We start from the raw sequence: 25,621 nt of genomic DNA on the forward strand, positions 1-25,621 counted from the left end.
GTTGGTGCGGATGATGAGTTTTGTGATGCGGTTGCGGATGAAATAATACCCCATCCGCGTATCTCTATCGATAACAACATTGAACACTACACAAATATTAATTTTATTTTTTTTAATTTAGGCGATCAAATAGCTAATCAGTGTCTGCTGGTTTATTCAAACTAAGTTGTCCTATAACAGACGAACGTCGTGGTATTGTTATTCCTTATTGTATTATTCCTTTTATCAACTTGGTACCAAAGTTCTGGCACTTTTTTACACCTCTACTCACTCTTAAAAATAAAGGTTGCAAAGAACCAAAAGAACCACTTTTTTCTTAGTGTAAAGAACATTTTAAAAACATTTGTTCATTATAAAGACATAGTGTAAAGTTCACTATAAAGAACCTTTTGTGCAATGAAAAGGTTCCATGGATTTTAAAGGCATAGATGTGCATACGTAGATGCCACATTAGACACGTCGGCGCCCGCCATCTTGGAACGGTTAACCTGTCGTCACTCAAGTAAGAATCAATGATGACATAACATTACATAGCTACTAAGTTGTAAAACCTCCGTTATTTATATTCCAGAAGAAATGGGATTACCTTTTACAGGTGAGAATGTGGTAGTTTGGGTTTTTGTATTTATTAATTTATTAAGCATTTATTTCTTGCTTAATATTACAGGTTTTTCACCCTGGTCCTAGAAGTCCGGCGCCGCTCGAGTGGCTGCCTGTTGCCGCAGCTCCGGCTACGTGTGTGTGTGTTTTTATGTTTTTCTATTGCTTTGTCGCGTTTTTGTTTGTAAAACTATACTGGTAACTCATCATAGTGGAATGGATATTTTGTGGAGTTACCGTTTTTTCGTTTTTTTCCTGGCACTTATAACTTTTCTTGTGCCGGGTCACTTTGCCAACGGGCTTGGAGGTAGGCCTATTGTTTACCTTCGCGTTCAGCTGATTGCGCTCTCCAGGCCCACACTACTACAGCCCGAAGAGAGATCCCGGATCCCCGTCGAACTGAAAAGGGGACGAAGGGGATGCAGGGCCAGCGCATTACGGAGAACAAGGAGGAGAAAATACAAACCTTTTCTCCCCTCTATTGTAATGGGGAATGTGAGGTCTTTGGCAAATAAAATGGACGAGCTGAGCGCGCTGACGAGGACACAGCGGGAGTATCGTGAGTGCAGTGTTATGAGTTTCACAGAGACATGGCTGCAGGAATATATTCCCGATTCCAACACCACTGTCCCCGGCTTCCGGACAGTACGGGCGGACAGAGAATGATGTCTGAGTGGTAAGAAGAAAGGATGGGGGATTGCAGTGCTTGTAAACAATAGATGGTGTAATCCCGGACATATTACTGTGAAGGAGCACCGTTTAAAGCACCGTGCCCCCCTCTACCTCCCCCGTCCCCCTGTCTGTCTCAAGCTGTCAGGTTAGGAGGCAGCTGGAGAAACTGCACCAGAACAAGGCTCCAGGTCTGGATGGTATCAGCCCCAGAGTAGTGAAGTTCTGCGCAAACCAGCTATGTGGGATTTTACAACACCTCTTCAACCTCAGTCTGAAGGCCTGTTCACACCGGGACGAATTTCGCGCTATATTCGCCGACGTTTAACGCCTCGTGACTAAACAAAGGGCGCCAATGTGAGTGTGCACACCGGCGCTAAAAACGGCACGCGTAAAAGCGTCATTTTTAAAAAAACGCCTCGGGTTCGTTTTTTTGGTTTGACGCGCCGCGTCAAAAACTATCCGACCAATGAGATTGGCGCTTTTGTTCACGTGTCTGGAGCTTCTGAAGTTACAGTAAAACACAACTTGGGGGCGCTCAAACACAAAACGGTCTTGCCGAGCACACATACGTAACGGCGAAGAAGATATACACCAAGTAGCGTCTACACTGCCGGGAAGAAATAAGACAAGGAAGATGCAAGGCAATATGAATGTAGAGCTGCTGGTCTCGTTGGTGTCGGAACATAAAGAACTATATGACAAACGCGACAGCGACTACAAAAATCTTGATAAAAGAGAACTGTTATGGAGTGGTTTCTGTTTTACATTAAGCGGCATCTAATGTCAGGGAATGAATTTGCATGTTCACTCGGCTCATCGTCAGCGAAAATCGCTTGGGTGTGAACACAAAAAACGCATTGAAAAACGCTGGCGAATAAAGCGCGCCGATATTCGTCCCGGTGTGTAGGGCCCTTGAGACTGGAGAAGGTCCCACTGCTGTGGAAAACATACTGCCTGGTCCCGGTACCAAAAAAGTCTTCTCCATCTGCCCTCAATGACTACAGACTGGTTGCCTTAACATCTCACATCATGAAGGTTCTGGAGAGACTGGTTCTGGCCCATCTGAGACCACAGGTGACCACCTACATTGACCCACTGCAGTTTGCCTACCGCCCTGGGGTTGGTGTGGAGGACTCTATCATCTACCTGCTTCAGCGAGCTCACTCACACCTGGATAAGGCTGGCAACATTGTGAGGATCATGTTCTTTGATTTCTCCAGTGCTTTTAACACGATCCAGCCTTTACTGTTGCGGGAGAAGCTTCAGAAGATGCAGACGGATACCTACACAATTTCCTGGATTACGGACTACCTGACAGACAGACCACAGTTTGTGCGTCTGAGGGGTGGTGTGTCTGAACGGGTGGTGAGCAGCACAGGAGCACCACAGGGGACTGTTCTCTCACCATTTCTCTTCACGTTGTACACTTCAGACTTCCAGCACAACTCAGAGTCCTGTCATCTCCAAAAATACTCGGATGATTCTGCAGTTGTTGGGTGTATTAACGGTGGAGATGAGACGGAGTACAGGGATCTGGTTGACCGCTTTGTGTTGTGGTGTGGGAAAAACCACCTCCTCCTAAACGTGACAAAGACGAAGGAGTTGGTGGTGGACTTTAGGAGGACCAGGACAACAACACTAAACACCATTCACCTTCTGGGAGAGGAGGTGGAGGTGGTTGAGAATTTTAAATACCTGGCTGTGTACCTTGACAACAGACTAGATTGGAAGTACAACACTGAGGCCATCTTCAAGAAGGGCCAGAGTAGACTCTACTTCTTGAGGAAACTTAGGTCTTTTAATGTATGCAGCAGGATGATGTATATGTTCTATCAGTCTGTGTCGAAAGCGCAATTTTCTTTGCAGCCATCTGTTGGGGCAGCAGCATCAGAGCCAGTGACAGTAAGAGACTGAACAAGCTAATAAAGAAGGCTGGCTCTGTGCTGGGGTCTGCTCTGGCACCCCTGGAGTTGATTGTGGAGAGAAGAATGTTACAAAAACGATTTAACATCATGGACAACACTTCACATCCGCTGCACAACATGCTGGTCAGGCAGCAGAGTGTATTCAGCTGGAGACTCCTACAACTCCGCTGTAGCAAGGACCGTTACAGGAAGTCATTCCTACCCACTGCCATAACAATACACAACAACTCTTCTCTGGGTAGGGATAAGGGATTGAGGAGACTGATGACACGTGAATGATAAAAGACATCCCATTATTGTTAACATTATACTCAACACTTTTAATATTTGCATGTGATACTAAACTGCACATCCTTGCGCACTGTTGCACTTGTGTATACATCTTATATTTGTACATTTATTGTATTTATTTATTTATTTTTTAAGGAAAATTTTTACATGACATTATATGTCAGTTTATGTAATATGTCTGGTCTGTATTCTGTGTCAATTTTGCTGCTGCAACACTGCAATTTCCCCTTGGGGATTAATAAAGTTTTTCTATTTCTATTTCTATTTCTGGTAAAACTTTACAATAAGGTTAATTAGTTAACATTAGTTAATGTATTAACTAACATTAACTAACATTAACTAAGAATGAGCAATATAAACATGCAGCTGTTCATTGTTTGTTCATGTTAGCTCACAGTAAATTAACTATAATGTTAACAAATACAATCTTTGATTTTAATAATGTATTAGTAAATGTTTAAATTAATATTAACTAAGATTAATAAAGGCTGTAGAAGTACTATTCATTCTTAGTTCGTGTTAACTAAGGTAGTTAACTAATGTTAACTAATGAACCTTATTGTAAAGCCTTACCAATAACCTTTTAATGTTGAGTTAGCTAACGCCTTCGTCTTGTTGTATTGTTTTAGTATAGCAAAATCATCTGCTGAAGTCTATTGCAGTTATAGATAAGCATACATGCATCTAACTACATTTGCAGACGCACAGTGAATTTCCTCTCCAGTGTTCACAGACCAACTTTGCTGGTCGAGGCTTACGTATCGCGGCCCATAGAAACAGCCGCTAATGAGGCATCGTTGTATGGTTCAAGGTTCTTCATAGAATCATAGATGGCAATAAAGAACCTTTATTTTCAAGAGTGTACAAGATTCTGTGAGAAAACCATCAGAAGTACTTTCACCTCTGACTGAGGCAAGTTGAGAATGATATATTATATAAATAAAAGGCAGGCCTGTGTTTGTGTTTTCTGCAAAGATTTGATGACTCAGCAGTGCTAGTCTTTTCAGGATAATAGCCAAAAACTTCATGCAACATTACAAATGTTGTGAAGGTTTGGGAAAATGTCTTATAAAGAAGTTTTAGGGTCGTTTGCTTGTAGATGTTTCTTCAGTGGTTTTAATAAAAAGTCAGTGGGAAAAAAATTTATGGAAGGCCATGTGTAATAAATAAATGTAACATTCCCTCGTCTAAATAATTTTTGCGTTACTGTACACACCATATATACTGAAAGGATATTATTAAAATGGGATATTTAATTTCTTTCTGAACTTTCACTGAATGGATACTTTCTGCATGCCAAATGCCGAACAGCTATATGTGTATTGTATGGTATATGTTGCATGACATACAGCAGGGGTGTCAAACTCAGTTCCTGGAGGGCCACTGCCCTGCAGAGTTTAGCTTCAACCCTAATTAAACACACCTGATCCAGCTAATCAAGTCCTTCAGGCTTATTTGAAAACTGCAGGTGTGTGTGTGTTGAAGCAGGGTTGGAACAAAACTGTGTAGGGCTGTGGCCCTCCAGGAACTGAGTTTGACACCTGTGACATACAGTATTCAATTTGGTTTAGAGAGATCTGGGATGTACAGACGATGAAGATTTGAGAATATGAGCCTGGATAGCGAGAGGAATGTGGAAGCCGGTGTCAGCAGAGGCAATTTGGACAGAATGCCCTTTGAATTGGCTAACCTTTACCAAAGAACCAATGTCAGCAATGTACAGCAGCAGATGTTAACATTACATTCACTTTATGATTTAGCAATGGATATTGATAGGTTTATGTATATCGCAGCCACTCACTAGCCATTAATAGAAAGGAGACGTAGGTGTGTTATCCAAGCTTTAATGGCAAAGAAAGCCCCTTACACTTGGCAGCGGCCACGTATCAGGTGTTTATGGGTGTCTCTCCCTGATATCTGCTTCAAGGTCTTGATAAAGTGTGGCATTTCTTTGTTGTTTAGAATCCAGTAGCTATTCCCGTAATTCCTTTATCTTTTACGAGTTTAATAAGCAACTCTGTCTCGTTCTGTCCAACCATACCACACTCTTTAAAGAATGATCAACTGTTACGTACGCCAGGTGAGCTGTAAATGCGAAAAAGTTTTGTGAAATATTCCTTTTTTTGAATTTTTTGAACCACCTCATGCAAGCGTAAAAACTTTTTTGTTATATATGGGAGTTTTTGTTTCCATGGGGCGTATTTTTAATTCGCAATTTCAATTTGCGCAATTTGAAGGGTAATGGAAACGCGCTACTAAAAGTAATAGCATATTTTCCTTACACATCGAGTATATATGAGCACATATACATATTAATCATTATTTAAAAATAAATAATTATATAAATAAACAAATGCATATGTTAATAAATAAATACATTTTCAAAGTAAACAGTATTTAGCACAAATATTTAATTTGTTAAATCCTAAATAACATTACGTTTTCATGGGGTACTTCACTGAACGCATTTATCTGAAAGCTTAAACTAATATTGTCATGAAAAGGGCAAAAAAAAAAAAAAAATCTACTGACTTTGATACACAAACATAAGGTCAAAGTTTTTAAAAAATTCTGCTTCACTGCTTTTTTTAAATAATAATAATAATTAAAGATTGTGCGAAAAAGCTTTTTATATTTTTTAAAGAATTTCAGCTTAATGAGGCTTTATTTTTTTCTTAACTGCATTTTCCAGACACCACCTAGACATTTTAAATGTTAAGCCTCTAAAGAATATAAAAATACATTTTAAAACAATGAAAATATGTTCATCATAAGATGCATATTTTAAGTTGCTATCAGTATGAACAAAAAAAAAAGTTCATCACATCAGTGCTTACTATTTGAATTATTTGTCTGGTCAGCTGGTTAAACAAGTTTGACTGCTGACTTACTGAGATCAGCAGCTCTAAATGTTTCACAATGCCAAGACCAATTTAGACCTCCCCAGTGAGTCAATTTCCTCTCGATTTTTTTTAAAGAGAGGTTGGCCCTGGCCCCACTGGACTTTCTCAGAAGTGAGACTCCAGATCTAATGACTTTTGAGTGAACCTAGATTACGGTCTCTTTCATCCTTAGCTTAAACGTTCTATTGAAGAAGGAACACAAGGACATGCAGACACAAGGACTCACAGAAACCTTCCACCTGTCTGTACCTGATCGAGCTCCCTTTTCAGACGGATCCTCTCAGCATCAGCCTCTGCTTTGTTCTTCAGCAGCTCGTGTCTCCTTGCCTCCTCTTTCTCAATGAACTGTTTCGTCTCTTGAGCCTTTTGCCTCATCTTCTGTAGATCAACCTGTAGGAAACAAGGCGATCGTGTTCATTTTTATACACAAGTTTATTTAACTTTATTTCGACGATTAGGTTGAAATTTATTTTAGCCAACAAAAACATTTCAGTTGACTACAATGTGCAAAATGACAAATGCCATTTTGTACATCTTTATTAGAATTGGTTAATTATAATTATGCATGTATGTTAGTCTCATATTGATTATTGCTGACAAAATCTATAAATCTTTTTGGAATTAAAAACTTCGGTAACTAGTCTCATCTGTTGGCTTTGGTCTGATGCATATGGCACACAAAATTGCAAACAATTCAGGAGTATAGAATTATATATATAACTTTGTAACTACATGTCAACAGTCATTCGAATATTAGTAGACTGTCAGCTTACTATCTGCTAAAATTTTATTTTTGATGGTCTCCAACAGACATTCTACTGACTATAAATAACTTTTCAAGTGCATGTCAACTTATTCTACTAACACTAACCTAACAGTCTATTACAATCTAATGAGCATTGGTGACATGTAGTTGTAAAGTTACTTATAGTTAGTAGAATGTCTAAAATGGACTATACCCACTTTTCCAGAAATAAAGTGTAACCCAATTTTCATCAGTAACTTCATTGACATATTTAACACTGCCATTAGCATTCTGTCCTTAAAATTCAAGATTCAAATTTGCTTTACTGACATGATAAACAAGTTTACATTGACACAGCATTAGTACACATTACACATACACGCAAAATAGATGCTCTTTGTAGAGGTTTGCATAGGGAGGATCGAATATGTCCCTGATTTATGTGAAGCGCATGAGGTTCAAAAGTGCAATTGTGTTTCCATCTCATTTTGTGTGCAATAGGAGCACAGCGCGTCCTTCTGCAGCGAGGCCTGTCTGTGTCTAGCTTCTTTTGTGTCTTTAAACATTCAGGAGTTTAAGTTCAGGGTTGGTCACGGTAGTCAGGTATTCTTACTACATTTCATGGTGTATTCTATTACAATTTCCTTCCTTTTGTTGAAATTTTTGCCTAAAGTACAAAAGAAAACATGAAATAAAAATGGACTCTAATTACTCATCTAATAAATGCCTCTGTTTTTATTATGTGCAATTCATCAGTACATGTTTGTTTTTATAGCATTCATTAAAATGTAATCATTTTCTCTGCCTCTTAAAAAGGTTTTGTTTTTTGCTGATGTAACCAAGGCAGAACAGGCAGGGGAAATAACTTTAACCAGTAATATTAAATCCTTCACTTTTTTGCTGCCTGCATTTTTTGTCTCATTTGGTAAGTTCTGTTTTGTGTGTAGACCCCACATCAAGAGAGAGCAATATGCTCTATTACAGGTTCAATTAATTTTGTCTGATTCTGATTGGGATGTCAGATTTGATATTCCTTTTGTTGGCAAACAAAGCTCTTTGTGCCTAATCCCTCACGTCATTCGACACATGATGTTTCAACCAAGTTCAATGTAGTTTTGTGCATGGTTGACAAGATAACAGCATATTAGATATCAATACAGTGAAATTTAACGATTTGATACCACAGCAAAAACTATTATTGAACATAATCTTGCATACCTTTCAAAGTACAAAATAAACTTTTGTACTTCCTTTGGCCGTAAGCGCAGTAAGACCGCAGACGGAGCGAAAAGAGGAAAATGAAGAATACCCAGGCTTTAAGTTTGCACTTTGAGTTTTTTGGTTATCGTCTATGTTTTATGGTTTTCTATTACTACTATTCCAGCAATCTCCTGCGTGTTCCTAGTTGGACACGCCGACTTTAAAATAAAATACATCTCTCTAAATAATTATTCAAGTAATAAAATGAATAAAATATAGCTGCAAGCAGCAATTAATGGGGTTCAAGCATTTTAAGACCTTCATGCCTATGCTGTTAAGGTCTAAGCCTAGTGTTTGTAGTCAAGACCACCTAAACCGAGACCAAGTCATGACCAAGACCACGACAGGCCGAGACCAAGACAAGACCAAGACTTTGAAGGGTCGAGACCAAGTCAAGACCAAGACAGGCCGAGACCGAGTCAAGACCAAGACCAGTGCAAGTCCCCACACTGCACACTTAAAATGTGGAATATGCATATGCGGCCATTTTAAAACTCAAAGTTCCGTAAAAATGCGAATCTCGATGAGGTATTAATCTGGACACAGTCTATTGGGCCTATGTCTTAAATGAATGTGAATAACAGGTGGTGGAATATGTATCATACAGATCCATGCATTAAGTCTTGCCTAGTAGGCAAATTATTTTAAATATATTTTTCATTTACATGTTGGTACATATTGTGCAGCTTTAGTGTGCAACGGATAAAGAAACCCTGTATTTGTGTTTTATTTTGATTACAGTTTGTCAATATCTCACATGTGGTTTGACTTATGTTTTTGGTTATCGCCCAGTTTGGACTGGGGGGATGTAGAAAATAAAAATCTTGCAGCGCAATAAGTGTATTGTGATTGTCAAAACATTTTAGTAATTAAACAGAATTTTATTAGGTTTAGTGACAACATGTTTCAATGTTTACATGGTACAATTTCTGGTAAGCTACGTTTTGTTTTTGTTTTTTCAGTTAAATTAAATTCTTGTGATTTGATTCAATATTGACTTATTTGGATAAATATTAGGTAGGCTACACAAGATAGGCGTTAATTTTTCTCAAGAAAAAAAAAATAGTCTTGCTCTTGGTCGGAAGTTTAACCCCTTTATAGGCAAAGATCGCAGATGGCTCCAGATTATTGTTGTTAAACATTCACTGCATTTTAAAACATCACACTCTTACTTGATCTGGACAAACTTGAGTATCATTAGAAAGATTTAAGATGAATTCACTCAAGTCTTTATTTGTGTTCACATACATGGACTATTGTATGTGTGAAAAACAACGTGATTTCAGATGCATAAAACTAGTTAGCGCAGTGGTTTGGGTGGCTCGCCAATGTATTTGATTTCTCCAATACATAAAATAGGTAAGCTTGACCAGAGTTCTTGTGGGGAGAAGAATTTATTGAAGGTTTGTAGTATAGCAGTCCTTCATCAGCGATGTTAGCATGTCGCCCTTCAACAATCTGAACTCAAAGTTCTGTCTGTGAGACAGAACTTTATACATGAAGACAAATGGGCTACAAACAATAGAAAACTGTTAGGGCCTCCCACAGGAGATCGATCTACCCTGCAATCTATTCTGAGCAATGCTGTTTCTTTGTCATTCACACCAATCAGTTTCTATGGGCCATACACCTGTATGGGCCTTTTTGGTTCACACCTTTACAGACACAGTTGATTACATCTGAGGCACAGTAACAATGTAAATGCATGTGACAAAAGTTAACTGAAAATACACATAATCTTTCAATGCCAACTAGGGGCCGATTTCTTTAAAAAATTTGACAGAACTCTAGAGCCATGAGTTGAACATGCTCAATGAGTTTCAGTCTGATCAGCCTCCGGTAACCTTGTCTGATAGCTGAGATACGCCAGTGTCCTCATAGACTATCGTGGCACCTCGTACAAAGACAGTGCATGCCAATTTTCAAGTCATTTGGGCCAATGGTTGGGTGGTTATAGACATTTTTATATTTCCAATCGTTGCAATTCTTTTCATGTGACCACAGATTGAACTCATACACAAATATTTTAATAATTGTAATAACCAAATATTTTAGTAAAAGTGTCTCCTCCCACTTCGAATGTTGTGGCGGCCCTTAGGGACCATGAAGCAAAATTTCAACTTTTTTTGATAACTTTTGACAATCAGACTCACTGGTTTGGTTACGATCGGGCTGCACGCTTGAACCCCTAATGAGTAGTCAAAAAACGACTTAAGTTATTTGCATATTATTGGCACAGGGTGACTCTTGGCTTTAATACATTAATATACATCCAACACTCTTTGACTTTGAGAAGCAGGAGGCCTGTAATTTAAATTAGCATTACATTTATTTCATTTAGACTTCAGCATGTTTTCATGTTCAGTTTTAAATGGCTTATTAAAATGAACAATATAATCCAGCCAAACCATTGGTCACATTTTTTCTTTGTTGTTGGATTAATATTAATGAAATAGTAATAGATGCTGACAGATCTGTTAGGCAGATCCCCCCTCCTCCTCAACCCCCCCCCCCCTCCTCAACCCCCCCCCCCCCTTTTTTTTTGTCTTGCCTGTGCATATTCGCGAGATATAACCTGCTGTGCTTACACTAATAACTCAACAAGACAGGCATTTTGACCTAGAAGTCAGTATGTATGTCTGTCAGAAGTTGTGCAAGAGCTCAAAATGTTGCTGTAAATTTCCCTTGGTGGGAGACTGTAGTAGTTCATCAAGACATTTGACTTCAAAATCCATCTATGTCTCTCACCCTTTGACACTTCTTTGGTCGCCTGCGGGAAATGCAGAGGGGTAAACATATAGGTCTGCCAAGAAGGTAGAAAACAGACCAAAAAAAGTAGATGGGAAAGATAAAAAAAGAGACAGAGGGTAGATAGGCGTGAGTGCTTTACACTTCATTTGATACCAGTCTTAACCTTGATCCCCTGAGAGAAAGGAAGAGAAAGCAAGAAAGGCAGATTCAGGCTGTAGGAGCCTACTGCTGGTTGTCTTAAAGACCAAAGATCCTGTTCAACACCCAGCTCAGGTTCACTCCAAGAGCCCACACACTACTATGTCCCAAACGCTTCAATAGGCTCGTGATGGTATGTAAGTGCTGAATGTTGTTTTCATAATAAAATTTTTGCTTATCTGTTGTTGGTTTTTTTTATTCTTGATATACAGTATAAAATTAGCATTAAAACTGTCACTTTTTCCATGCCTTCTGTTACGTCCAGAGCCGTAAGGTTCTGTTTGTGTGTGTTCAGCTGTGCTGTTTTCTCTTTCTCTATCCCTGTCTCTCTTCATAGGAGAAATGGTTCCACCTGGTACACATAATCAATGGCCTGCTGTGATTGGATGCTGGGAGTATTTAAACTGCAAACACCATCAGAGGTGTGTTGGTGGTGGCTTGACTGTGTGCAGCAGCAGCAGCAATGAGGTCCCATCTTCAACCCCAGACCTGAGACTTTGTTGAAGCCAGTAGTGAACAGTGAATCTCTACCTCATATTGGGTGTACTACTTAGTGAAGTAGTTTTCTTTTTTTAGTCTCTTTCTGTTTCACTCTCTGATTGAGACTTTAAAGGCAGAAGTGAGTGTTACCTTTAATGGTTAATCATTGTTTGACTTAATGGATAATTTTCTCTGGGTTTATTTGAAGTTTGTTACTTAATTATTTATTTCTTTATTTTTGTGAGGTTAGTAGGGAGGTGGGTGCCATTTATTTTGAATCATACTTTTTTCTCCTGTTTATGCTAGCAAGGGAGTTAGCTTATTTTGTTGTACTTTTGTTTTCTTTCCTTTTAGTTTAGGTAGTTTGATTAATGAGGAGTAAGATTGATTATGTTTGTTATTTTGGCTATACCCCCTTCTGAACTTGATACCTCTCTTTTTCTTTTGCCTAATTTGTAAATAAAACTACTTTCTTGAATGAGATCACTGTGGTTATTGTGAAACAACTCTGGGTCTGGAGACGGGGTGGCTTCATGCTGTTGCACATTCATTTCACCACCATCCATTTTTACGGTTTCATTCCTCCCCTAGAACAATCAGGAAATCGTAACACTTCCCTATTTCTACTTGTTACTTTATTCCCTGTAGTTACAGATTTTAATGTTTTACACTTTTTTAAAATTTCTATCTAAAAATATTAAAATCCATTATAAAAATATATATATTAATTGTCACTTATTTAAATAAAAAAAATCTTAACAAATAAGTAACCATTAAAACAATTATTTACTGTGTGAAAATAATTTCTATCAATTAAAAAATAAAGGTTGTGGCGTCATTTCCACCACCTTTTTTTTTTTTTTTTTTTTTTAAAGGGGACATATCATGCTAAATCCACTTTTTTAGCCCTTAAATGCATTTTGTTGTATATTTGGAGTGTTTAGAAGTACAGAAAAGTCGAAATTATTCTCTTCAGGTGCTTCGTTGATATCTTTATATTCTGTTTTGGCCTTATTTTTCAACCTGTTCCGATTTTTCTGTTATCTATGACGTTTCGTGAACTATTACGTCACCGTATTTGCAGCGGAACTGCCAAATAAGGACATCGACTTCCAGCCCAACACTTCGAGCAATCCGCCATTTTTATTTCTCGCTGGAATTTTGTAGTCCAAGCTAAAAGATGCAAAAGTTACGAGAGGGTAAGTTAAAATGTTCGGTTGTTGGATGTAGTAACCCACACGCTTCATTACACCGTCTAATGTAGATGAACTGCCGCGTTTGAGACAGGACGCATGTTTAACTGAAAGAACGAGCAGAGAGAGAGACCCGGACGCGCGCACGCACTCTCTCTCTTCGGAGCCAGGTGAAAATGTAAACAAGACACCGTCTCCAAACTAGACGCTGTCTTGCTCTCTCTCCCTCGCACATATTAATCAAAATAAATCGACACGGTGGTAAAAGGTCGGAAGACCAAAGTTTCATGTGTAAATACAGTAACACACCATTGCGATACATCCATATGAAGACGTTGTTCTGCAGGTTCGTCGTCTTCATTTTCATCTCGCTCCGGCTCCGACTCTGGCTCGAACATGTAAGGCTGGCTGGACAAGTCTTCCGTTGTTGACATTTTGTTAATAACGTGTGAATAAAAAGTTTCTGTGCAGCTAGATAATCGTATCTCTGCTATCAAACTACAAAAATGGCCGAACGGGGTGGAGTTGAACCGAGTGTCACCGCTGCAACCTGGAGAGGGGGCGGGGTATGAAGTGTCTCAGTTGTATTTAAAGAGACCGCACCAAAACGAGTTGCTCTCAGACGCACATCAGAAAAGGGGTAGAAAAGGGGCCTGTGGAGCTATAATAATGAGGAATTCAGACCCAAGCATTGCAGTTCCGCTTTATATAGACTAGAAATGTATGATTTATATGTAAAAAGGAACGATTTTAAAGCATGATATGTCTCCTTTAAGTTAGAATACTAGGTTATCAAGGAGCTTGGGATGAAATATGAGACATATGACGTGTAAAAATAAAAAGTTGTAAAATAAAAAAAAATAAAAAAATGCAATCAAGCTGTAATTTTTTTAATTTAATTTCGGGCGGGCCCGAGAGCCGTTGAGCTGAGCTTTTAAATTTGTTAAATTGTGCATCAAATCTGACTGGATAATTGGAATGTTGTTCCAGGACCAACAAAGGTGTCAAAATCACATTCACCAGCATAATAAAGGAGTTTTCCGTTGTATTCCAAAAATATTCAAAATGTTATTTACATCACCATCATATCCTTAAAAGAATGCTATTAAAACTATACACTATTGGAGACTTTCATGAAAAATGACAGACTTCAGCTGTGAGCCATGTATGTCCACTGTTGAAAATTGTTAGCAGACAAATTAAATAATAGTTTAAGAGACTTCAGGGGGCGTTTTCTTATTCTGGAGCCTTGATGAAGTTCTCTGACACGACACCCACATCATTAAACGATAACTATATCAACACATGCAATATCGATGACGAAAAAAGACGAGACTGAAATGTGTTTAAAAAAAATAAAAACTTGACCAAAACCACTTGTTTTTGTCGAATAAAGGAGGAAACAACACATTACAGACTGTTTTTACAAGCGTTCATGCTTACGGTTGCCAGATTTGATCTGAAAACACAGACAAGCTGGAGTTCAGCGATCTTCATTTGAGATTTTCTACTTAAATTAAAGTGTCATTCAGTCGGTCTGTGTTCTGTCACGAGCCGCTTGCGCTGTTTGTGCTACTAAATCTGCGAACAAAATGCAGGCTGATATCCAGCAGTGTTTTTAATGTTGATCATATTATACGAGCAAGAATGCTGTTTCCCGAATATCCACACGATTTCAAATGTAACATTGATTTTATACAACACTTCAACAAACAAAAGGCCAGGTTAACATTAAGTGATCATGTAGCCAACTACATTTAAAACAGTAATTGTCAGTAGGCTTATTGCTCTAATTTGCAACGAAACGCCACAGCAGAACTGCAACACACAGCGGTGATTCGAGAATGAATCTGTGGCTTTGAACGAATCGTGAGATTTAATGACCCGTTCATAAATACAGCCACTTGCTTCATAACTGAATAAATGAATGACTCGATGACTCATTCATAAAGACAGTGACTTACCGCCACCTACTGGCGATTTTAATTTAATATTTAAAGGGGTGGTATAATCCCCTTTTCACAAGATGTAAAATAAATCTCTGATGTCCCCAGTGTGTGTATGTGAAGGTTTAGCTCAAAATACCCCAGATATTTTTATATAGCATGTTAAAGTTGTCACTTTTTGAGGGTGAGCAAAAACGCACCGTTTTTGTTTGTCCCTTTAAATGCAAATGAGCTGCTGCTCCTGGCACAGTGGGCGGAGCTTCAACAGCTTGTGTCCTTTTACCTCACACAGACATGCACTGAAAATTTCAAAACCTTTTAGCCTTTTATGTACAAACCGGATTCAGACAATGATGGAGAGACTCAAGAAGAAGTGACAACATGTAGACAACATTTCTGAATGGTTAGTTGGTGAACTTATGTAGCTTATGTGTAGTTATCTTCTAGTCATTGATTAGCATATTCTATCTTGATAATCTATAAATCACGTTCCCGGGGGCGGGGTTTATGTAAATTCTAGGGTTGGTGATGTCACTAACCCGGGAGGAATGTCGTGTAGTCCCTACCAGCCGTTTGTTTTAGTCCTTAAAAAGCTATTTCTTTAAAAAAAAATATCTCCCTTTGCTTTGAACTTTGAGCGTTGTAACTTTGCAGATGTTGTTTATGCTCAAACAGCAATATTACACACTAACTAAAGTTAAAAGAGTGTAATCATAATCAACAACCCCTTTAAAAGTATCACCATAACTGCATATTTATTGAACATTGTTTTATTTATTGAAGCATTATTTATTTTATAAAGGTAAAAAAATTAACTGGAAAAATCGATTAAAGGGGGCAAATATTGTCCCTTAATGGAAAAGGAGGAGGGGGGTACAGCACTCTAAAAAATTGGAGAACCACTGAACTAAGGAAAAGGGATATGTAGAATTGCACAAGTGCTACTGCTAAAAATTGCAATGTCAATACAGCCTGTTACCTTGATTTTTCATAAGGTTAATTGAATTGGGCTAGAGAGAAAACTTATAATGACATTGTTTGTCTAAAGACTACATATAAAATAGCTACCAAAATGAATGTCGGTAACTGCTGTTTGACTAAAAGCAATGACTAAAAGTTGACACAAAATGCAACTCAACTAAAACTAGACTAAAACTATGAAAGACAAAATGACTAAAATGTGACTAAGACCATTAAGCATTTTCATCTGAAGATGAAGACTAAGACTAAATCAAAAATGGCTGCCAAAGTTAACACTGGTTAACACTGACCCGGGACCAAGTGCGAGAGGTCCTTTTAAAGGTCGTTCGCCGCAGCTCCCATTTACCGCGGAATGCCGATGAAATTTCAAAAAGCGCAGGACATCATTTAAAACCCGGCTGCATTCTTTACACATCATCACTTCCTTTTTACGACATTAAATTCTGAAACTTTCTCCCCTCCTCTCTCGGTTCAGTGCTAAACATTTGCAGACAGTGTCTGGAGCATGTAATAAGATTTCTCCGAGATCGATGACGCCTCTCGGCATGCATAACAACCAGCTGGACGGGGCTTGTGCTGAGAGCAACCTCTCCCCTCATTACCCCCTGCCGTAGCCTCTCGTGATGAGAAAGTGCAGCCCATTCATTAACATGCTAATCAATTCTTATGAAGTGGCCTAATTGTTTTTTCATGGGGTGAGGGTTAGCCAGTAGACAGACTCCGCGCTGGCCGCTTCAAAGAACACAGGAGCTTCTTTCTTGGTGTGTTTGTCAAGGCTTGAGGTAATAAACAACAACAGGAAGAGCTGAAAGGTCAATGTCTTGGCACAATGGACTTTGTGTGTGGAGACAAGAGACCAGCAGGACAAAAGGGCATTGCTTCCTATGAAGCCGTCTGTAAGGCAACTCATCTTATAAACACTTGAAAATGCCCTTTAAAGGGATAGTTCACCAAAAAATGAAAATCACCATCATCATTACTCACCCTCCTGTCGTTCCAAAACCTGTATGACTTTCTTTCTTCTTCAAAACACAAAAGAAGCTATTTTGAAGAACGCTGCATGGGGTGCAAAAAATAAATAAATGTTGCACAGAAGAAAAAAATTATACAGGTTTGAAGCGACATATTGAAGAGTAATGATTACCAAATATTAATTGTTGGGTGAACTATCCCTCTAAATGGTATTTCCAAGTGTTTATAAGATGGTAATTTTTGGGTGTACTATTATGTTAAAATTACACTTTAAAAAAAAAAATGTTTACATTTATTTGCAAAACATACTTCAATAATCTTTCTTCAAGACTTAAAAAAAAAAAAAAAAAAAAAAGTTTACAGTGTAAGGAATATTTGGTCTATAGGCCTATATCATATTAATTCGCTTTTGTCCATTTTACACTTAATTTCAGTCTTTAAAAGTACCATTTTAGTTTCTGGTAATGAAAAATAACTCAAATGTTTGTCAAATTAGCAGCCTGAAACTTTAACCAAATTTGCAAGCTTTTTGAAAAGAACACATTTAGACATTTAGACATGCTTCAAGAATTCAACAAACACTAATTTTCTTCATTGTCTACACAATATATGTTTTAATATTATGTTTATGTTGTGGATATAGCTTAATAATCTCATATATAAGCAGGTCAGTTAACCGGTATTCAGTTGAAACAGGGAAATCGTTCTCTAAACATTGTGAGCACTCTGTTTATATCCTGCAATGTTACTTTTTTAAAAAATATGTACATTTTCATCAACAGTGATTCCAGTGATTTTTGTTGATCAACAGTTTCAAAGTAATTTGATGTTGCGAGCATTTGGGGTAAAATACACACATAGATTACTCTGATTTCAGAATGATTTCAAAGCAGTTACTTCAGAACTCAGCTCAGGAGGGAGAAAGAAATGATGAAGCAATAGTAAACCCATATATTTACCCTTCATTCTGTTTACGGATTAAAGCTTTACATGAATATGAGATAAATGTTTTTTTTAAAAATCATTAAAGGTACACTATATAACTTTTGACCCTCTTGCGGTTAATAAAACATTCAGTTCTGTGTTACTGTGCTGAATATGGTTATCCAATTGCTTATAAAACATTCACTACTAGGCTTGAAAGACACAACCAGTTTAGATGGAAAGAATCCCTTAAGTCGGTAACATTAAAGGTGCAGTATGTAATATTGACAACTAGTGGTTGCAATAGGTACTGCAGTCCAAGTTCAAAATGTTGGAAAGAGTTGACCCCGCCCCCTAATCCTCCTCAGACTCGATGATCACGCGGGTTTCTAGATTGAGGACACTCAACAGGAGTGAGCGAAATTGACAATGGAAGGCAAGGAGACTTACACACTGTAAGTTGATGAGTTGATTTATCCTCCTTTTAATATGCTTCCGTTTATTGAGATTTTTAGATGGATGCTTTTTAGTTTGGATAGAATCTGCGATCCCCGACACATTTGTTTGTTGGCTTCAATCATCGCTGCAATATGCTGCGTTTTCCGCCAACTGGCAACATGGGGTGTCGAAATACTACTGGGTAAATCACACAGACCAAAACAAAAACATTCCGACACGAAACGCACATTTCAAAGTAAAATAACTGGCTGTAGCATATATTTTTATGCTTAAGTACAGTAAAAAATAAAATAAAATTAAAACATACAGCACCTTTAAACATGGAATCATTACTGGTGTTGCAATGACCCCCATTTCCTGCAAGGGTTATGCTTTGACATTGACGCATTCTGACAGGATTAGCGGATACTGGGAGGTAAAATGTGAAGCCGAGAATGAATGCAATGACAGCTGCTCCATGGAAATGTAATGAACCCAAGTATGTCACCATTTACCGAAGGGTGATATTGACTTTCTGTCATAGGCATAATATTGCTGACAATTGTTAGATATGTAGGTTGGCTGACAGAGTGTATCTGACAAATTAATAACAGAGGTGACAATGACGGAGGTGCAAATCACCTTTTTTACCAGTCAGCCTGATGAAGTGAACGAAGCGTGACCAAAGAGTTGTGTGTAATGCAAAACACTCAAATGTCTTCCAAGCATGTCTTCCAAGTTTTTTTTCTTTTTCCATCATGAGTTCCTTGACATGCCAACGGTGAGGTTCAATCTGACTATAAAATATTATGTTATATAAATATTATAATATTGTATTATAAGCTTCTGTAGAGCAAGTACAGGACTTGCTAATGCCAATTCATACACAACACGCTGCTGTGAGCAAGTAAGACATGCAGCTTTTGTACAAACATACATGAATTACCCGCAGCAGATCTATACAGGTGGAGCTGGGGAAGATGGACGGTTTCTGAAAGTGTGCTGCAAACTGCTACAGCCCTTAGGCCAAAGTCCTTGAAGGTCCTTCCAAGGTCCTTGAAAGGTCCTTGAAGGACCTTAACTCAATCTGCTTGCAATTACATCATTCTCTATAGTGCACAGCTGATTGGTTCCCGCTGTATCAGTAGCCAATTGAGTTAAGGTCCTTCACCAGCCTGCGCCATCTAGAGTTTCATGACTATATATTGCCATTATATTATTATTTATACACTTCTGATTTTATCTTCCACAGAACTGTCCTTTAAATAAAAACATATATTTGAATTGGCATATAGACTTATTTGTGGAAAACCTGATGATGCATATCCTCCAGCATGATTTGAGAACGTTCCAAAGAGCATCTTGTGCTTCAGTGGAAAGCAAGAAAATCTGATCTTTTGTACAAAGGAGTTCACATGATCAATGTCACAAATTTGCTTAGTGAAGCAAGGTTTTGCTTAGATATTTACTTCAAATTTACTCCTATTCTAGTTTCAAATCTAGTTCATTATAGGTTCAAATAAAAATAAAACCTAGATTTCCGATGTATTCTCAGACTTTTCTCAGAATTACATATCAAATTCCAGTCATGAGAAGTTCAATAAGTCAATCACAAAATCTGCCCAAAGCTTGTCGAACAGAACCTTTTCCTTGCTTTCCATGTCCTCCTCCTCCGCAGTTCATTACAGACACAAACCCAAGACTAACTAAGAGACATCCCGTAAGAATATTAAACGAGATTTATTAAGGTTTTATGAGAAAATGGGCAAATGGCATGTTCTCCTGCCTCCTTCCATCTGCATGTGGCCGAGAACTCTCACATTCTATGGCCTTCCATCTGAAGCCAGTGGCAAATGACACATAAGGAAAAAGCATGAAGTAAAGACTAAAAACAGAAATGACTGTTAACGACATGCTAAAAGGCTTCCAACCACTTAAAGCTCAATTACGTATTCAAAGCACAGTGAGTGCAACAGACTGGTGACATTTTTAGAAAAAAATTAAACATATGACTTCCTATGCTTGCAGTGTTCGGAAAGCTGCTTTGAAACTGTCACATGCCAAACTACAAGCTACTCCCAAATTAGTTCAATTACAGTAAAGCTACTTCAGAGAATAGACACAGATAAAGAAAAGATGCTAACTGCACTGAAGCAATAGTTCACCCAAAAACGAAAATTGTGGTGAAGAAGTGGTTGAAAGCTAGTTATTTTAGTCGATAAAGTTTTAAATGTGGATATTTTTCTTACACAAATGCATCGCGTCACTTCAGAAGGCATTTATTAACCCCCCGGAGCCCTGTGGAGCACTTTTATCATGGATGGAAGCGCTTTGATGGACTTCCAAAAAAATATACCCATTCACTTCCATTATAAAGCTTGGAAGAGCCAGGACATTTTTAATATTTTAAACTCTGATTGTGTGCGTCTGACAGAAGAAAGTCATATTCACCTAGGATGGCTTCAGGGTGAGTAAATCATGGGCTAATTTGAATTTTTGGGTTAACTATCCCTTTAAGTGGGCAATATTTTAGTTTTATTTATTGATTACATCATTTATATTTATTATATTTAAATAATATTTACAATCAGAGCAGTATTTATCTATCAATGTTACACTGCCTTTCAATATTTTCTAATTTGCTAATTTAGTATTTAAGAAACATTTGTCATTATAGTCAATGTTGTGCTGATTAACATAAATATGGAAACTGTGATAAAAAAATCAGGATTCTTTGATGAACAGAAAGTTCAAAAGAACAGCATTTATTTAAAATAGAAACGTATAAATGTCTTTACTTTCACTTTTGATCAATTGATGCATACTTGCTGAATAAAAGTATTAATTTGCCTTAACTTTTGGAAGTGAATGTACAATAACTAAATATCTTGCTGCAAAAACATGTAACAATGACTTCTATGCAAGATCTCAAATTAATAAATCAGTTCATTTGAATGGTTCATGTAAATCATTTCACAAGTGAACCACTTGAACAAAATGCATCAGAATCCAATGCTACATGGAAAAAGTGGATAGATTAGAAGTAAGTTGCAGCAGTTTAACCTTATACAGTACCACAATACTGCATATTTTTGTAAAAGAGATTACTAAATAGTTAAGGCAGTAATGCCAATACTTGTAGCTCCAAAAATGCTTGCAAGGTTTGTGAATGCAAAGCATGTCTTCATTCAGATGTTCTGGATCTTTCTTCCTCTTATTAAAGAGGGAAACTGATGATGGTTTTGACTTGAGAAGTGATGGGAAACAGGAAGGAAAATGCAGAAGGTAAAAGAAAGCAGGAGTAAATTGCAGCTCTGGGGCACCTGTATGCTTTTAGAGTACAAAAGGCAAAGGGTGAGACACAGGCTCACAAAATCCAAGAAAACAAATGAATGTAGGTGAAAGAAAGGAAATGCCAGAGAGAGTTACATAAGCCTGCAGTGAACTCCCTATCAATTTAAAGTTTTCTGCATCATGTCCCTGCGGCACCTCAAAACATGAAAGATTGCCTTTGTTCGTCATTTCTCTATTTCGTTCTTTCTCTCTAGTTGTTTGTCGATCTTCTTTGCTCCGATTTCCTTTCCCATCAGTCTATTTAATTCCTTTTGCTCTTTATTTGTAAAGTGATGCCTGAAAAAATTATACACGGATTACAGGAAAAATAAGTAAGGTTTTCATGTAACACTATTCATATGACAACATGACATATTATTATGCAGTGAATGAGCAGTTACAGCGATTAGAAGAGGCAATTACATGAAACGTGTTAATTGCGTATCTACATCCTCTCATTTTAGCAGAGGTGTCAAAAGTATTCACATTCATTACTCAGGCAGAAGTATAGATACTAGGGTTTAAAAAGACTTCTGTAGAAGTTGAAGTATCATCTCAAGCTTTTTGCTCAAGTAAAAGTGTAAAAGTACTGGTTTCAAAACTACTTAAAGTATAAAAGTAAAAGTAAGGGGAAAAAATGCCATTAAGGACAAAAGCTTAGACCACGCCACGGGGGCTTATAGTGCACAATCTCACCTCCTCAAAAAAACATTTTTCTAAAGGCCATAATGACTATATTGTTATATTAAAATGTTAATGTTGAAAAATTTGGGATGCACTAGGCTACCTGTTTCAGCCGCATATATGCCCATTGAAAATGAACACATTTTACTACAATGCAAATACATTAAAGAACCATATATGTGTACTACTGAGCATTAACGTGTTTCATGGAGCGAAGATATGATGACTAGTTGCCTGTAAGAATTGATATGGTGCACAGTGTTGCCAGATTGGGACGGTGATTTCCAGCCCAAAAGCTCACCAAAACCCGCCCACTCCAAGAAAAAAACAATAGGTACAAACCAATAGGGTGAACGATGACAAGCCGGAATGAAAATAAGCCGAAATTAATCTTAGACCCCAATATTGCTATCTCATTCAGATATGAGTACTTGTAACAAATGGATTGTAAATGAAAATTCACAATGACTTTAAGCAAATAAAAATAATTAAAGTATGATAATTATACTTACAGAAATAGTTATAGTAAAGTCTAGAGTGAGGACACATTTAATTCATCAAAAGTGACAGTACATTGTTACAAAAAATATATTTCAAATAAATGCTGTTCTTTTGTACTTTCTCTTCATCAAAGAATCTTGAAAACATATATGTATATTTTACACACACACAGCACTCACACACACACACACACACACACACACACCTGTTTTTACACTGATAATAATGAGAAATGTTTCTTGAGCTCCAAATCAGCAAATTGGAATTATTTCTAAAGGATCATGTGACAATGAAAACTGGAGTAATGATGCTGAAGATTCAGTATTGCCATCACAGGAATAAATTACATTTTAAAATATAATACATTCAAAAAACAGTTTTTTTTTTTTTAATCAAATAAATGCACCCTTGGAGAGCACAAGAGACGAATACATTAAAACATCTTACCAACCTCAAACTTTTACATTTTATTTCCTCTTTATAGAGTGAAAGTTCATTTCCACTGCAGGATGCACAGATCTTTATGACTCAGTCTTCACGATGATCAATTAGCTTCCTGTGTGGAAGGGTTGAATGTTTATCAAATGATCTTGCCTGAAATTCTCATCCGCTGGAAGTAATTGCAAGTGCTCTTCTGTTCCTGATGACGACCGGTCTTTTTCTACTGTTCTCTGTGGCTTTCCGTTATTAGTACAGGAATCTAAACAGAGGGAGTGCTGAGCTCGGCTCAAACATGCCTCTTACTTTGATTAGCAAGGGTGAAGCATGCTCTCCAAAGATTACATTGATGTCTACCATGAGAGTGTCAGCATCTAGTTCACAGACTTTAGTTTGCTTTGTAAAGTTTCCCAACGTTTCAGTCTTCAGTGCATCTTTCAGTCTTCTCTCTCCCTTTTCTCTTTCATTGGGCATCTTGCCTTTTCACTTCATGGTTCAAAGGAGAGGTGAACATCAGAGCCATCATGCTTCCTGATAACCAGTCGGGGCGCCAGACAGCACCTCCTGTGGCATGCTGGGTAAGCTGCTCAAGTTGGGTAGCTGCCCACCAGCCCTTGAGACCCATTTTCTTTTATTAATGAATCTTTCTGTCTAGTTCCTTACAAATGCACAGACCATATTTCACCCAAAATGAGCTTTTAAGGATCTTCAGCAGTCAACCAGGAGAGAATATTCAAGAGCATCCGACTATACGCTTCCCAAGGCAGGGTTTGGATTAATCAGAAAATAGTACTGTCAGTTATCCGTGGATCTATTTAGTTCTGAGACAGCTCATAAGTCTGTGATCTGCAAGTCGAATTTTCCACCCTTGTCATCCAGAACTCCACAACCCTCCACCCCATGTGTGGAAGAACCTTCCAGTCTGAAACCATCTGTTCGGACCACTGGTCCACACTCCTCCGAAACAATCTGTTCAGGCTGATGGACCGATTCCACTGTGCTCCAGATATTAACAAAGAATGGATTCCAAAAGGCTGAGATTTTAATTTGGCTTCTTTGTTTAACATTTTTTTATATTAAAATATATTTTAACACTAATGCATGACCCAAAAAACATGTATTGGATTCAATGGTCTACTTTTTTGTCTTCCTCATCAGAGATTATTATTGGAAGATGAGAGGGTCTGTGGCTGTTGCATTGGTTGCAGGCTTGCCTTCCAGTGGCTTTGCCCGATTCAAGTCTTGGGCTGTGTCTGAAGTCGCCCCCTTTAACCCTTAAATAGGCCACTACTTGAGGGGACAGCCATTTGTAGTGGTGTCCAAAACCATAGTGGACGTTATCGAGTGCACTCAATCCCACAATGAACCGCAAAAATGAGTGTACAACCAATATATGCTCAACGGCTAGAGAATACCCACAATGCACTGTGACGGTCACACCAAATGAATTCCCACGTCTCGCCAGAAGATTGCGCCCGCATAGCTGAATCATCCATCCATTTTCTAAACCACTGATCCAATGTGGCTACAGCGTAATGTCATCCAGTTATAAATTCCTTTTTACTTGATTATTAAATTGTTTTATTAGGGTTTATACATGCTAGTTTCCATTAAAGAGTTAAAGATACATCTTTTCATTACTACTGGAGATGCAAGTTTGCTAAGTTTTGAATGATTACTAAACAGCAAGCACAAACTATGCAAAAGTGGCAACCCTTCCAACACACTCAGTATCCGAATTCACTCCCTCGTTTTCATTCATTCCTTCAAGTGAAGGAACTATATTAGGACTATATTAGTGAAGTAATGTAGTGAATAGTGAATGAGGTGATGAGTTGAATCAGGTGTGTTAGTTAAAAGGGTCAAAATAATCCATATGCATTTCTTATGAAACTTTCATCAAAGACTTGGAACAGTGATAATAAAAAAAAATATATTTTTCCTGAACCTATGACAACTATATAATTAAAATGGCTGATTCTTACATACTTATGAAAAATACATTGAATATCAAGACATTTTATTATTTAAATGAGAAATATTCTATGAATCACATCAGGTCAATTTGAACTACTTAATGCATTCCAGTGTTCAAATAAATGAAATAAAAAGACACTTCATATATCTTGTTATATAAGGCCCATGGCGCATGTGTGCATTAGCTATACTGCATGTAAATCTAAACTTTAGATCTGTTGCATCGTTCAACCCTATAGGACTGCTGGTCAATCATTCACTCAGGCTTTCTCTCTCTTTGTTTGTCCTTTTCTCTGACTAACCTCCCATCCGACCACACCCCTCACTCTATATCTCAGAACAAGGTCATGTATAATTTACAACTCCAATAACCACCAAAAAACACTGCATATTCATTAAGTCTTTCATG

At 37.8% G+C, this 25,621-nt stretch overlaps 1 protein-coding gene across 1 annotated transcript in view; it reads right to left on the reverse strand.

Annotated features, from left to right (window-relative positions):
- cfap58 (cilia and flagella associated protein 58) overlaps positions 1–25,621 on the reverse strand; it is a 117,691-nt gene that overhangs the window by 53,185 nt on the left and 38,885 nt on the right. The window contains exon 12 of the mRNA XM_079864642.1: positions 6,641–6,781. Within this exon, the coding sequence (XP_079720768.1) occupies positions 6,641–6,781 (141 nt within the window). The remainder of the gene's footprint in view (positions 1–6,640; positions 6,782–25,621) is intronic.

The sequence above is a fragment of the Squalius cephalus genome (genome assembly GCF_949319135.1).
Source record: "Squalius cephalus genome assembly, chromosome: 2".
NCBI lineage: Eukaryota > Metazoa > Chordata > Actinopteri > Cypriniformes > Leuciscidae > Squalius > Squalius cephalus.